The 12700-nt window shown below is 37.9% G+C and overlaps 4 protein-coding genes across 4 annotated transcripts; 3 read left to right on the top strand and 1 right to left on the bottom strand.

The window, feature by feature from the left end:
* Nucleotides 1–212: 212 nt before the first annotated feature.
* Nucleotides 213–2115, bottom strand: LOC108852316 (exopolygalacturonase-like). Its single transcript, XM_018625818.2, has 5 exons — nucleotides 1930–2115; nucleotides 1289–1603; nucleotides 907–1196; nucleotides 571–799; nucleotides 213–491 (listed from the first exon to the last, which is right to left on the bottom strand). The coding sequence occupies exons 1-5, from the start codon at nucleotides 2113–2115 to the stop codon at nucleotides 261–263; spliced, it is 1251 nt and encodes a 416-aa protein (XP_018481320.1). The 3' UTR covers nucleotides 213–260.
* Nucleotides 2116–3844: 1729 nt separating this feature from the next.
* Nucleotides 3845–7835, top strand: LOC108852315 (sucrose synthase 2). Its single transcript, XM_018625815.2, has 14 exons — nucleotides 3845–4022; nucleotides 4183–4315; nucleotides 4403–4554; nucleotides 4637–4829; nucleotides 4910–5028; nucleotides 5103–5319; nucleotides 5390–5485; nucleotides 5570–5743; nucleotides 5820–6103; nucleotides 6200–6424; nucleotides 6674–6995; nucleotides 7088–7332; nucleotides 7407–7545; nucleotides 7631–7835. Exons 1-14 carry the CDS (start codon nucleotides 3934–3936, stop codon nucleotides 7664–7666), a joined length of 2424 nt encoding a protein of 807 aa, XP_018481317.2. The 5' UTR covers nucleotides 3845–3933; the 3' UTR covers nucleotides 7667–7835.
* A 195-nt stretch (nucleotides 7836–8030) lies between these two features.
* LOC108852673 (uncharacterized) lies at nucleotides 8031–9578 on the top strand. The gene is made up of 2 exons (XM_018626170.2): nucleotides 8031–8797; nucleotides 8861–9578. Exons 1-2 carry the CDS (start codon nucleotides 8708–8710, stop codon nucleotides 9356–9358), a joined length of 588 nt encoding a protein of 195 aa, XP_018481672.2. The 5' UTR covers nucleotides 8031–8707; the 3' UTR covers nucleotides 9359–9578.
* Nucleotides 9579–10372: 794 nt separating this feature from the next.
* On the top strand, nucleotides 10373–11522 carry LOC108852975 (agamous-like MADS-box protein AGL97). The gene has a single exon (XM_018626443.2). The coding sequence runs from the start codon at nucleotides 10502–10504 to the stop codon at nucleotides 11312–11314; it is 813 nt and encodes a 270-aa protein (XP_018481945.1). The 5' UTR covers nucleotides 10373–10501; the 3' UTR covers nucleotides 11315–11522.
* The last annotated feature ends 1178 nt before the right edge of the window (nucleotides 11523–12700 follow it).

Consider the following 12700-nt stretch of genomic DNA (forward strand, 5'->3'; position numbering starts at 1 on the left):
AAAAGATCCGACCCGGATCCAAATGATATTATCTGGATCGAATTTTGAATGGTTGGGTTGGTAATTTTATCAACTTTTGTAAGGATAATGGTCATTTCTCTACTTTTTCTATTTTTAAAGAAAATGAAAATTAAATAAAAAAAAAGAGGTCTATTGCAGATTTTTTTGAACCCTTTGTCCCATCCCAGCATTTGTTCCCCTAAAATCCCACTCCGTATCTTCATTTTTAATGTAGATCTAGTATTTGATATTTTGTGTAGCTAGTTAAAAGTTGAGTTAAAAACCGCTAAGCCATTAAGCCAACCCTTCGTACTAAATTTCTCTTGCTGCCACTTATCCGTCGACGTCTTAGTACCGTTGAGATTGACGTCGATAAGCGTTATGTTCTCACATGCCACGAGAGAGCTGCACTTCAGATTCACCCCGAAATCACTTCCGTACGTCCCTCGTATGTTGTTGAACTCTATGTTGCTCAGTTTCACCCTCGATGCCTGCATGCGTTTTTTTCATTTCTTTATATTTTTGTCACACACAAAAATCAGCTATAAGCAAATAATATTATGTACTTACAGAGGTGGTGTTGCAGCTATCAGAAGGGCAATACTCTTGATCAATGATAATGGGATTAGAGACATTAATCATTAAAATATCCTCGAACGTTATATCACTAGCTTGGCTCGGCGGTGATGCCGGCCATGTCTTAATTCTAACTCCGTTAGCAGCTCCGTCAACGGTGCAGTTTTGAACCTTAATTCTTCTCACTTCTTCCTCGTTCTCAACCTTCCCCAAGCTCCCTATACTGCACACCAAACCAATTAATGGAACCAAAATTAAACAACGAACAGGATTGCTCACCCTTGTATAATGAAAAAAGAAGAGAAGGGTATTATCATCTTTACTAAATACCTGAATCCATGGCCTGGACCACAACGTGTGCCAGAGACAAGCACGTCTAGACTCCCAGTTGAGATGGAGACGCAATCGTCTCCGACTCCGATGGTTGAGTTGGTGATGTTGACAATTGAGGAGCTATGAACGTGGATCCCATCGGTGTTCGGACTGTCCCATGGGGAGCTGAAACTGACGTTGTGGACCGTAACGTTTCTAGAAGAGTGTAACCGCAAATGAAACCCTTTCGCATTTGATAACGAAACGTCTTTGATTATTGCATTTGACACGTTGGCCAAGCTCAGAGACTGTACAAGTTTGACATCAAACACACATTCATATAACTTAAGTATTGAATATATTCATACCCAAACAAGGAAATATTTAGTTATCTACTAACCGTTATGAGTTTGCCACATTTGGATTCCTTGCAACCTTCTTGTTTCCAGGCTTCGACGTCGCCTCTACCCTCTAAGTTGGTACTTCCGTACAAGAAGATATCGTTTAGTTGACTAAAAGTAATCCATTGATACGAAGGGAACACCTTAATGCTCGTTGGAGCAATTAGATCTCCTGTAATCTCTACTTCCATGGTTGATTCAGTGCGACAAGGGCCCTTGAACTCGATCTCACCCACTAAAAATTTACCTCCCGGGACGTAAAATTTTGATCTTCCTTGGTGGTTGCAAGCTGCCTCCCATGTCTTCCCAAAGGCCTATAATCATGAAAAATATTTAAAACCTTATATAGGTAATCATTTATATGATGCGTATTAAAGAAAGAGTAAACATACTTTTTCTTTGAAACTTGAGTAAACAGACTGCTACAATTTTTATTTTATTTTTGAAAAAATTGTTACAATTTTTTTTTTTTTGAAACTAAGAATAAAATAAGACGAGACTATGTGAGATCTATCTCAGTGCCCAATATCAATAAACGACATCGGGACAGAAACTGAAACAGATCTCCGATTGTGGTCTTTTTGATTTAGGGCGCTGCATTGTTACAATATTTGATAAGTGAGTTTGTAAATAAACTGACAAGAGTGTTGTCTGAGTCCGCGTTAGGGCTGGCTCCGAACTCGGAGACATCAAAAATTTCTTGCTGCATTGGTGCTTCAGCATATCCATAGAATCTATCATAAAAAGCTAATATTTCCTTTGGTGAAACAAAGATTAAGAAGATAACCAAGAGCTTGACGACAATGATAAAATTATAGTTAGTCATCGTTGTGATAAAATCGTCTTAGATTTGTGTGCTTTGCCGTTGTTCAGTGGGCTATGACTTTTAAAGAACCAAACTTAGGTGGAATGTCTGACCAATCGTTCTTTTTTTGGGTCAAAGTATGACCAATCGTTCAAACTTCAAACTAAAGATTTTATTACAAAACTAGAGATTCATGTCTAAAATTATATTTACCATATAACAGCTCCAAGATTAAATCTTACCGGGGTCGGTGTGTATACAAAAAATATCAATACAAAAGAATAAGTATATATATATAAGACGAAAAAGCATAATAATATTTTGTGCATATATTTTAAATCCACATTTTCTCATATTATTATGATTTTATATATGCTTTAAAAATGTAATTTTAAGTTTAGTAAAGTACATTTTTCAAATTTATTGGCTGAAAAGCAATAAAATAAGAATATTATATGGTTCTATTCATTATCATTTATTTTAATATGCATTAATATTTATCTTTCTAATTCTAGTTGACTAGTTCTAATGTATAAGTTGAAAATATAAAACTCTTGTTGCTCTATGTCTAGATGATCTTCATATCTCTTTTGCATATAATAAAACTTATATGGACCACTTTAATCCAAGTTAAGAGAAACATATTAATAAATTGTACTATTAGACCTCAATTAAAATCATATACAGAGAATATTTATAAGACACTAAGACAAAATGTTAATATGAATAAATGCGTACAGTTCTATATACAGTTAATTAGATGACTAATCCGCGTGTATACGCGGAAATAAATATTTACGAAAAACTAAATTGTAATAGTTATTAATATTGATTTTTTAGTTTTACATATTTCGTGAATTATTAAGTTGTGATGTTTTAATGTGCTTGATTTTTTAAAATATTCGAGTTTGCGGTAATATTTGTTTCTAAAATTATAGTTTTATTTTAATCTAGTGAAATTAGTTTCTTATTTTTATATGGTTATTTTAATTATAATTTCGTATTTTGTTTATTTAGAATTATATTGGAGTTCGTGAATTTCACAAATCACTTATAGCATGATTTTAGATATTAAAGCTGTATGTTATTTTTTTGAACAACTTTTAAAAATTAGTATATTAAAAATTTGATGGCATTTTCAAATCGAACAAGAAATTCAGAGTTTGTTCATTTTGCTATACAAGACGAGCTAATATTTAACCTGAAAATAGTTTGGCTAAGGTTTTAGATAGAAATGAAATATTTCATTCCTCAAGACTGTATCTTCCTTTATGGTTGTATAACTCATGATTATTTAAACTCTTTTTAATCAATAAAATTAACTTTTGAGGATAAAAATTTAATTGTATATTCGCATATTTTGTAATTTGTTAAATGTGTTAAAATGAGCTAAGGAGAAAGAGTATGAGTTTAACTTTGCGTTAAAGAAAATAAAAATGTTTCGGATTCTCACCATATAAAACGGTCTACTCTGGCGGGTTTTCATGTGTAACAGATTGGTTTAACAAACCACTGCCTCGTCGTTTAGCGTAGAATCATATCAGAGCATGGAACTCCGATTGGACCGTAGCTCTCACGTACAGGAGGCCCACCACCACTCCACAGCGGGCGTTACGCTCTAAGAAACTCGCCCACGGTTTTCTTTACCCCTCCCGCCAAGTGTCTTCCTCATTCGCCACTTGTCACCAAGTCACAGGGACCATAAAAATTGGCGCCTTGCTTCATCCCCGTGTATAATACACACATGATCGTCTGGTGGGTTCTTCCACAAAGTTGCATCTCCTTTTGGGTTTTGCATTTCCAAGTGTTTGTGTGTGTTTTACCTCTTGAGAGAAAATCATGCCGACCGGTAGGTTCGAGACGATGCGTGAATGGGTTCACGACGCCATCTCTGCTCAACGCAACGAGCTCCTCTCTCTTTTCTCCAGGTACATTCTCTCTCTCTCTCTCACTTGCTGAACCTGCGTTACATATAGAAAGTTTAGGTACATGCATTCATTCAATAGTAGAGCAAGTTAGTTCGTTTAACCTTGCATGTGTATTGTTATGGTTGGTCTGATGAGTAATGGTATGGTTGCTATGTTTTAGATACGTAGCTCAGGGAAAAGGGATATTACAGTCCCACCAGCTGATTGACGAGTTCCTTAAGACCGTGAAAGTGGATGGAACAACAGAAGATCTTAAGAATCGTCCTTTCATGAAAGTTCTGCAGTCTGCTGAGGTGAAACTTAACACTCTCATATCATGATTCATGACTATATTATAAATATATATATCTAAATGTTTAATACACTTTTTTCGGATTTAGGAAGCCATAGTATTACCTCCCTTTGTTGCGCTGGCGATTCGTCCCAGACCTGGTGTTAGAGAATATGTCCGTGTGAATGTCTACGAGCTGAGCGTAGATCATTTAACTGTTTCTGAGTATCTTCGGTTCAAGGAAGAGCTAGTTAACGGCCAGTAAGTAAAATCCTCTGTGTGTATATGTATATAGTTCTCTGCCTAGATGCTTTAAAGTCTTAAAACCTTTTTTCTTTATCAGTGCTAATGGGAATTATCTTCTTGAGCTTGATTTTGAACCGTTCAACGCAACGTTTCCTCGCCCAACTCGGTCATCATCCATTGGGAATGGGGTTCAGTTCCTCAACCGTCACCTCTCGTCAATCATGTTCCGTAACAAAGAGAGCTTGGAGCCTTTGCTTGAGTTTCTCCGCACTCACAAACATGACGGCCGTGTTAGTTTTTTTTCTACACTTTAATTAACTGTATAATTAGTATAGAACACTGACTGTTTACTCTCTTATGTGTAATGCAGGCCATGATGCTGAATGATCGAATACAGAACATCCGCACACTTCAGGAAGCTTTGGCGAGGGCAGAGGAGTTCCTTTCCAAACTTCCTCTGGCTACACCATACTCCGAATTCGAATTTCAGTAAAGATCTTTAGCCATTCTCTGCATATCAATATTTGGATAAGCTAACTAATAATGTTACTTCTTTGGTGAAGACTACAAGGGATGGGATTTGAAAGGGGATGGGGTGACACAGCACAGAAGGTTTCAGAAATGGTGCATCTCCTTCTGGACATACTCCAGGCACCTGACCCTTCTGTCTTGGAGACGTTTCTTGGAAGGATTCCTATGGTGTTCAATGTGGTGATTTTGTCTCCGCATGGCTACTTTGGCCAAGCCAATGTCTTGGGTCTTCCTGATACTGGTGGACAGGTACACTACTTGGATATAGAGCGTCCATATATGTTGATTTAACTTTATATTCTGCTGTTGAGATTTGCAGGTTGTCTACATTCTTGATCAAGTACGTGCTTTGGAGAGTGAGATGCTCCTTAGGATCCAGAAGCAAGGACTGGATGTTACTCCAAAGATTCTAATTGTATATTTTCTTTTCCATAGTAACAGAAAAAATTAGCATTCAAGTTCCATTTTACGTTTATATGTAAATGCTGGCTTTATATAGGTAACGAGGTTGATACCAGAAGCAGAAGGAACAACATGCAACCAGAGGTTAGAAAAAGTTAGCGGTACGGAACACGCACATATTCTGCGTATACCATTTAGGACTGAAAAGGGCATTCTCCGCAAGTGGATCTCGAGGTTTGATGTCTGGCCATACCTGGAGACTTTCGCTGAGGTTAGCACTTGTGAATGCACATTTTTTTTCTTTTCAAGTTTAGGCTTACACTTTACTTTATATGTGGGGGAACTAGGATGCATCAAACGAAATAGCTGCGGAGTTGCAAGGCGTGCCAAACCTCATCATTGGCAACTACAGTGATGGGAATCTAGTGGCTTCTTTGTTAGCTTGTAAGCTAGGCGTCATACAGTGCAACATTGCACATGCTCTGGAGAAAACCAAGTATCCAGAGTCCGACATTTACTGGAGAAACCATGAGGACAAGTATCATTTTGCAAGTCAGTTCACTGCTGATCTGATTGCCATGAACAATGCCGATTTCATCATCACCAGCACGTACCAAGAGATCGCTGGAAGGTACTAATATTCAAAAAAATGCGTGCATGCATTGTTTGTCTCTTGGTTTTGATGTCAACATAAAAAAAAAAACTGTTTTGGTTTTTTTGGTCGCAGCAAAAACAAAGTTGGGCAATACGAGAGCCACACGGCTTTCACTCTCCCTGGTCTTTACAGAGTTGTTCATGGAATCAATGTCTTTGATCCCAAGTTTAATATAGTCTCTCCAGGAGCTGATATGACCATTTACTTTCCTTATTCTGACAAGGAAAGAAGACTCACTGCCCTTCATGAGTCAATTGAAGAGCTTCTGTTTAGCAGCGAACAGAATGTTGAGCATGTGTAAGTCCTTTTACAACGATTCTGACTTTACCAATATATAACAAACAAAAAAAACTAAAAGTTGAAATTTTGAGGTCTGTACACGATATAGTTAAAGGTTTTAATAATAAAAAAAAATTATTATAAATTTGGTGGTCTATGTATATATAATTTTTTCAAAAATTTTGAGGCTATAGGCCTATGCTCAGTACCGGCCCCTGACTAAGACAACCACATAATAACTAGATCTGCTTGCATGTCTTAACACAGTGGTTTTCTGAGCGACCAGACGAAGCCAATCATCTTCTCAATGGCCAGACTTGACAGAGTAAAAAACTTGACAGGGCTAGTTGAGTGCTATGCCAAGAACAGCAAGCTGAGAGAGGTTGCGAATCTTGTTGTAGTCGGTGGCTACGTGGACGTGAATCAGTCCAGGGACAGAGAGGAAATGGCTGAGATACAAAAGATGCACAGCCTGATCAAGCAGTATGGTTTACACGGTGAATTCAGGTGGATAGCTGCTCAAATGAACCGTGCCCGGAACGGTGAGCTGTACCGTTATATCGCAGACACTAAAGGTGTTTTTGTTCAGGTAACATGAAAAGATAAATTTCCCCTTGACAACATTTGGAATCTTTGAAAGGTTCAGAGACTCATCTTTCTCTTTTTTATTTCACATCACAGCCTGCTTTCTATGAAGCTTTTGGGCTCACAGTTGTGGAATCAATGACTTGTGGGCTCCCAACGTTTGCTACATGTCATGGTGGACCTGCAGAGATCATTGAGAATGGAGTTTCTGGCTTCCACATCGACCCTTATCATCCAGAACAGGTTGCAACTACTTTGGTCAGCTTCTTTGAGACCTGCAAAGGTGATCCAAGTCACTGGGAGAAAATCTCTGATGGAGGGCTTAAGCGAATCTATGAAAGGTTGACCTCTTTTTTTCTTACCCTAATCACTTTACCAAGATGACTACTTCATTAAGGGGTTTGTGCATGTATAGGTACACATGGAAGAAGTACTCAGAGAGGCTGCTCACTCTGGCTGGTGTCTATTCATTCTGGAAACATGTGTCTAAGCTCGAAAGGAGAGAAACAAGACGTTACCTAGAGATGTTTTACTCTCTCAAGTTTCGTGATCTGGTCAGTGTAATTCAACTCTTCCTTTCCTTCTTTCAGTTTCTTCGCCTAGTTTACTTGCATGATCAATTTTTTTTCCGGTTTGCAGGCCAATTCAATCCCACTGGCAACTGATGAGCATTGAGCAAGCCATGGTTGGATTCTACTTGATGCCATTCCCTGTTGTGTTTCTGTTTCTGTTGTGTTTGAATAAATAAGCTATTGTCGGCTTGTGTCTCCATGACTGGTTTGGTTTTCAGACTTTTTCGGTTGTTTTCTAGATATCATCAATAACAAGTATGGTTGAGCTCTAAGCTCAGCATTTAATAACTCATTGTTTCGTGTGGAGAAAGTCACATGCTGTTTGTGTCTGGTAAATAGGGGAGAACAATGAATGTTCGGAAGGGCCCATGAGATTTCCTTGCTAATAAATGTTCAATGCATCTTGAGATACTCAAAAGTCAAAACCATCAGAAAAAGGTTACTGTATATACTAACAAATAAATAATTTGTATAACTTTAGAAAGATTCAGATGATCATGACCCTATTATAAGAAATCATTTACAGCATGATCACTACCGAATAAAAAGTTTTACTTAAAAGATTAGGAGTTTGGATCTTCTTAATGTCTATATAGGCCATAAATTAACCTTTGATACTATTATCAACATGGCATGTAAAGTATTTTTTCTACCAAAACTCAAACTAGAAGCAGAACAAAACTAAAAATTCCACTCCATGTAGTCCATTCGCATTAGTGAATCTTTCACCATAGTGTTTCACTAATTGTATTAATATTTAATTTATAAGTTCAAAAATAAAAAATAAAAAATAAAAAAGTTCATGTGAAATTATCAACATTTTAATATTAATATAATTGGTGATAGATTTTTAGGAGAGATTTATCAATATAGGTGTGTTTAAACTACTAGCTACATCATCTGGCGGTAGAGAACACAAGTTACTCAGTTTAGTTCAAGTAACTAATAAGGTCCCATTCTAAAACTATATAGTTGGAAAGTATTTGTGGGATGTAATAACCGAAAAAGAAGGTGGAAAGGGACAAGATAGTTGCAAGAGCATTGAATCAAAGCAAACAGCTCTTTGTCCACCTTTTTTGTCTATCCAGCCTTTAAAGTAAAAACCCACTCACGCTTCTCTCCAAGTAGTAGTAAGTAAGAACAGATGTCAAACAGCACTTCCCATGTTTCTCCCATGCCTCTATCTCAACATTTCAGCGACTATGGCTTTGATCCCCAGATCGACTACTTTCAGGTTCTAATCTTTTCTTCTTCTTACTCCATGTTTCTCTAGTTTCAAGTTTTCTTTGTTATAAAGGTTTTGGAAGAAGCGAGGAAGCACAAGAAAGAAACTTCGTTGAAATCTCCCATCGACAGTGTGCATCAGTTCAAGCTCCAGAAGCCTATATCCAAGGACGACCTGATCCGAACCGCTCTGCACAACAACAAGAACAAGAAGCATCGTTGGTTCTTCTCGAAAAACGCTTTGCTCTTCTTCAACTGGCGGAAATGGCGACGGCCAGGCAGTCATTACGCAGGAGAAGGAGACGTGGAGATGGAACTCGACGACGTTCACATTGCGAGGGCTAGGAACTTTCGCGCCTCATCAGTCGGACCCGGTTCGATATCTGGTCCGGTTTACGTGACGGAGAGCTGGAGCGGTTCGAGCACACCGTACCGGACGATAAGACCTTCTTCTCTGACGACGACTCCAGCTGCTATTCCATATATGAGTCTACGGGAGCTTAACATGGAGCGGCAACAGAGGAGCAGTGCATCTTCTTCTAGGTCGGGTCCTATTTACTTGGTCACGTGATGATTTATACATTATCGGGATTGACGAAAATGAAATAAAATTTACGTTACATATTTGGGTGGGGTGTGTGGGTTATTTAATTTCTAAGAAGAAAAGGAAAAAAATTATATACTTTTGGGGTCCATCTGGCCCTATTGATTGATAAATCCATTACATAAAAGGATGTGTTGTGTGCCTTGGCCGTGGGGGCATTTAACAAGAACGTCGCAACTTTAAAGTTTGATATTAAATATAGTGCTGTCAAATGACTATCTATGTCGTCGAACATTTGAAACTAACCAATCCAAACCAGATAGAACCGAATCAAAATTCTATATATGAGTCCAACATTTCTTTACCCGATTTTACCAAAAATAAAATTATTTTGCTGATAAATCAAATTCGAAATACAAATGGCCAAATCCGATCTAAAAACCTGAATATTCAGACCTATACATGTTACAGAAAGTTAAAGGAGATACTTTGATAAATTCTGTTCATTCTGCATCCAAATTTTGAATCAGGATTTAGTTTGATAGGAGAAAAAAAAACTAATAACATCCGGTAACTATATATCCATCCAGATGTTTGTGCATGGTACAAACAGCTTCATTTCATTAATTAACAAAAGTGCGATTTAAAAATAACAATAAAATACATACAAAAAAACTTGATTTGTCTAGGTGGTGATTATTTGAGATTCAAACTCCTATCAATTAGATCGACCGGAGTTTTGACGCCAATTAAGTTCCGGTTAAATAATTTGACTCAACAGTCCAACACCTGTTTCGGATCGACTTAATATATGCTTTAATGTAAACCAAAGAAAGAGAAATCCAATTGGTCTGTTTTAGACTGTCGGTGAGTAAATAATAACTCGGTAAACCAAGTCGTGTTGTTTGAATTAAAAGTTAAAACTAGGGAAATAATTTGGTTAAGTTAAACCGAAACCGGTTTAATTAGGGTTACACCGTCAAAATTGGGAATATTTCCTTTTCTTGTGAAGTACTACTCCATAATCTTATATAAGAGACACAGAGGGAGAGGCCATCGAGATCACTTCGCATTGAAAATAAACTACTCACCCAAAAAAAAAAAAAAAGGAAAAAGCTCTCCTATATATATTTACTTGCGCTCTCTCGCTGTACGTGAACGAAACCAAGAATGGTGAAAAGAGGAGGCACGAAAAGAAAGATCAATTTGGAAAAGATAACGAGGAGAGAGTATCTAAGGACTACTTTCACCAAGCGTTGTTCCGGACTTTACAGCAAAGCCGCGCAGCTCTGCCTTCTCTCCGGCGCACAGATAGCCATCTTGGCCACTCCTCCTTCTTCGCAATCCAACGTCTCTTTCTTCTCCTTCGGTCACTCTTCCGTGGACGCCGTCGTGAATGCTTATCTCACGGGACAGCGTCTCGCTCCTGTTCGGGAAGAGCCGATGGAAGAGGATATTGGTGTACAGATGGCTCGGAAGGAGCTAGGGTTAGAGCTGTGGTGGGAGAAAGAGAGTCTTTCCAAGTCCAAGAATCGTCAAGAATTGATGGCTGCGATCAGATCCATGGAGAGGATGCTGAGTAAGCTGCGTTCTTTGGATTTCGTCGATAATTATAAGCAAAGAGACGACGAAGACGTAAAGAAGGACGAGATGGCGAAGAAGAGCGATGTCGTTTTGCGCAAGGAAACTCAAGAACCGGATGAAACCCTAAATCTCCAAGCTGTTTGTTGCATCCCTCCTGATGATGATTTAGCTGCTGCGGGTTTTGACAAGATTACTGAAGAGCAAGATCAGATCCTGGCTATTTGTGATAGTTTTTGTGTTAAGGAGGACAACAACGGTTTAACTGGAAGTTTGGATAGGTCTGATCAAGCGATGGATCATCTCGTGAAAACCGATTTGGAGACAACTTGTGAAAGTTCAGCATTCGATTATGGTGTTTTGGGTAGTACTCAAGAGCTTCATGAGACTGCGGGAAGATAAAGGGATTCTTTCAACGAGTAAACCACCATCACTGCAGTTTGAAACATTTCTTACCTTCTGATTTATGTATATGATTATTGCATAATTAATTACTGTTAGAGATATGTCATCTCCAGGGTCCGGTTTGACCTCGATCAGTTTTCCACATAATGGAAAATTTGAATTATGGGTTGTGCTTTGCATTTGTAGTTTCAAAGGAATGTTTTTTGTGATGAAAACTGTTTACAAATAAGCCTATAGCTTTCTTGTTTATGCATCTATATTGCCCTTTCATGAGATTCTTCCCGAGTTTACTTGATTGTATGTAGTCATGATATGTCGTAAGATTCATCAACCTATGGCCTTCTCTAGCTATACGAAAGTATCTAGTTGTCTAAAGATAGCTGCATTGACTTCCTTGATGAATTATGTTCCCAGAGGAGAGATAGATTTTATAAGTTCCACTTCTCTTTGAAGTATAACTCACATCAAAAGTACTCGCCTGAGCCAGTAGACCACCTGCAGCCTGCAAGAAGGAAACCCCTTTAGGTCAGCAGGTGTATTAGGGTAAGCATAAGCACATTATGCAGCTAAACTTCTTACTCCTCCGTCGTGTTTCTCATATAAATTAGGTGTAACAGTTTGGTATCTTGAACCAGTCCCTGTTGAATCACTTGACTAATATAAGCCACAAGTGAAGACATCAACGAATTTTTATAAGTTAAGAAACTGAACCATTGAGGGTCTCTCTTGGCTGTATGGTTGGCAAGATATATGAGGAATCATCAGCCTCTTGTATGATTCGAACCTGAAGTCTATTCACTTGGACTAATGATAGATAACCATCAGCATCTTTCATGTAATTAAATAGAGAAGCCAAGAGACTCTTTAGCAATAGAAGCATTGATCCCTGAACTATTTACTATACTTCTTGATCCATCACAATAACCTGAAAGAAAACAAAAGAGACGAATGTTGCATATAACATGCACCCAAAAAAAATTAAAAAGTAGCATCATACCATGGAAACACTGACTTATATATATTGTATACTCATAGAAATGCTCTTATTGTGCTCCATTTTAGAAAATAGTGAGCAGGAAACTTAATTAAACTGGAAATCTGCTACTGGTAAACCAGTCTCTTTTTCCACCACTTCAGCATCAAACTCATAATGTTTCTGAATCGGTCTCTCTGGTGCAGTAGGATATTCTCCATTTTGGAAAAATCTACCATGTGTTTAGCAATGACTTCCATATGCTCATCAGTTTGAAACATCTAAAGGTCCTGCCTCAAGAACCAACACATTTAGCAAATGATTGATCATGTTAAGATGAAACAAGACCCAATCACACCTGAATCAACCTCTACAGATAGAGGAAACACCATTGAGTGCTTGGCTTTCTT

This window comes from Raphanus sativus, chromosome 4, assembly GCF_000801105.2.
Source record: "Raphanus sativus cultivar WK10039 chromosome 4, ASM80110v3, whole genome shotgun sequence".
Lineage (NCBI taxonomy): Eukaryota > Viridiplantae > Streptophyta > Magnoliopsida > Brassicales > Brassicaceae > Raphanus > Raphanus sativus.

Excerpts from the sequence above, each read along its gene's own strand:
- LOC108852316 (XM_018625818.2), bottom strand. The coding sequence starts at position 2,115 with ATGACTAACTATAATTTTATCATTGTCGTCAAGCTCTTGGTTATCTTC. Across the intron at positions 800-906 it reads GGTCCAGGCCATGGATTCAG|TATAGGGAGCTTGGGGAAGG; the intron begins GTATTTAGTAAA and ends TTTGGTGTGCAG. Across the intron at positions 492-570 it reads ATAGCTGCAACACCACCTCT|GCATCGAGGGTGAAACTGAG; the intron begins GTAAGTACATAA and ends AAACGCATGCAG.
- LOC108852315 (XM_018625815.2), top strand. The coding sequence starts at position 3,934 with ATGCCGACCGGTAGGTTCGAGACGATGCGTGAATGGGTTCACGACGCC. Across the intron at positions 5,486-5,569 it reads TTACTCCAAAGATTCTAATT|GTAACGAGGTTGATACCAGA; the intron begins GTATATTTTCTT and ends GGCTTTATATAG. Across the intron at positions 6,425-6,673 it reads GAACAGAATGTTGAGCATGT|TGGTTTTCTGAGCGACCAGA; the intron begins GTAAGTCCTTTT and ends GTCTTAACACAG.
- LOC108852673 (XM_018626170.2), top strand. The coding sequence starts at position 8,708 with ATGTCAAACAGCACTTCCCATGTTTCTCCCATGCCTCTATCTCAACAT. Across the intron at positions 8,798-8,860 it reads CCCAGATCGACTACTTTCAG|GTTTTGGAAGAAGCGAGGAA; the intron begins GTTCTAATCTTT and ends TTTGTTATAAAG.
- LOC108852975 (XM_018626443.2), top strand. The coding sequence starts at position 10,502 with ATGGTGAAAAGAGGAGGCACGAAAAGAAAGATCAATTTGGAAAAGATA.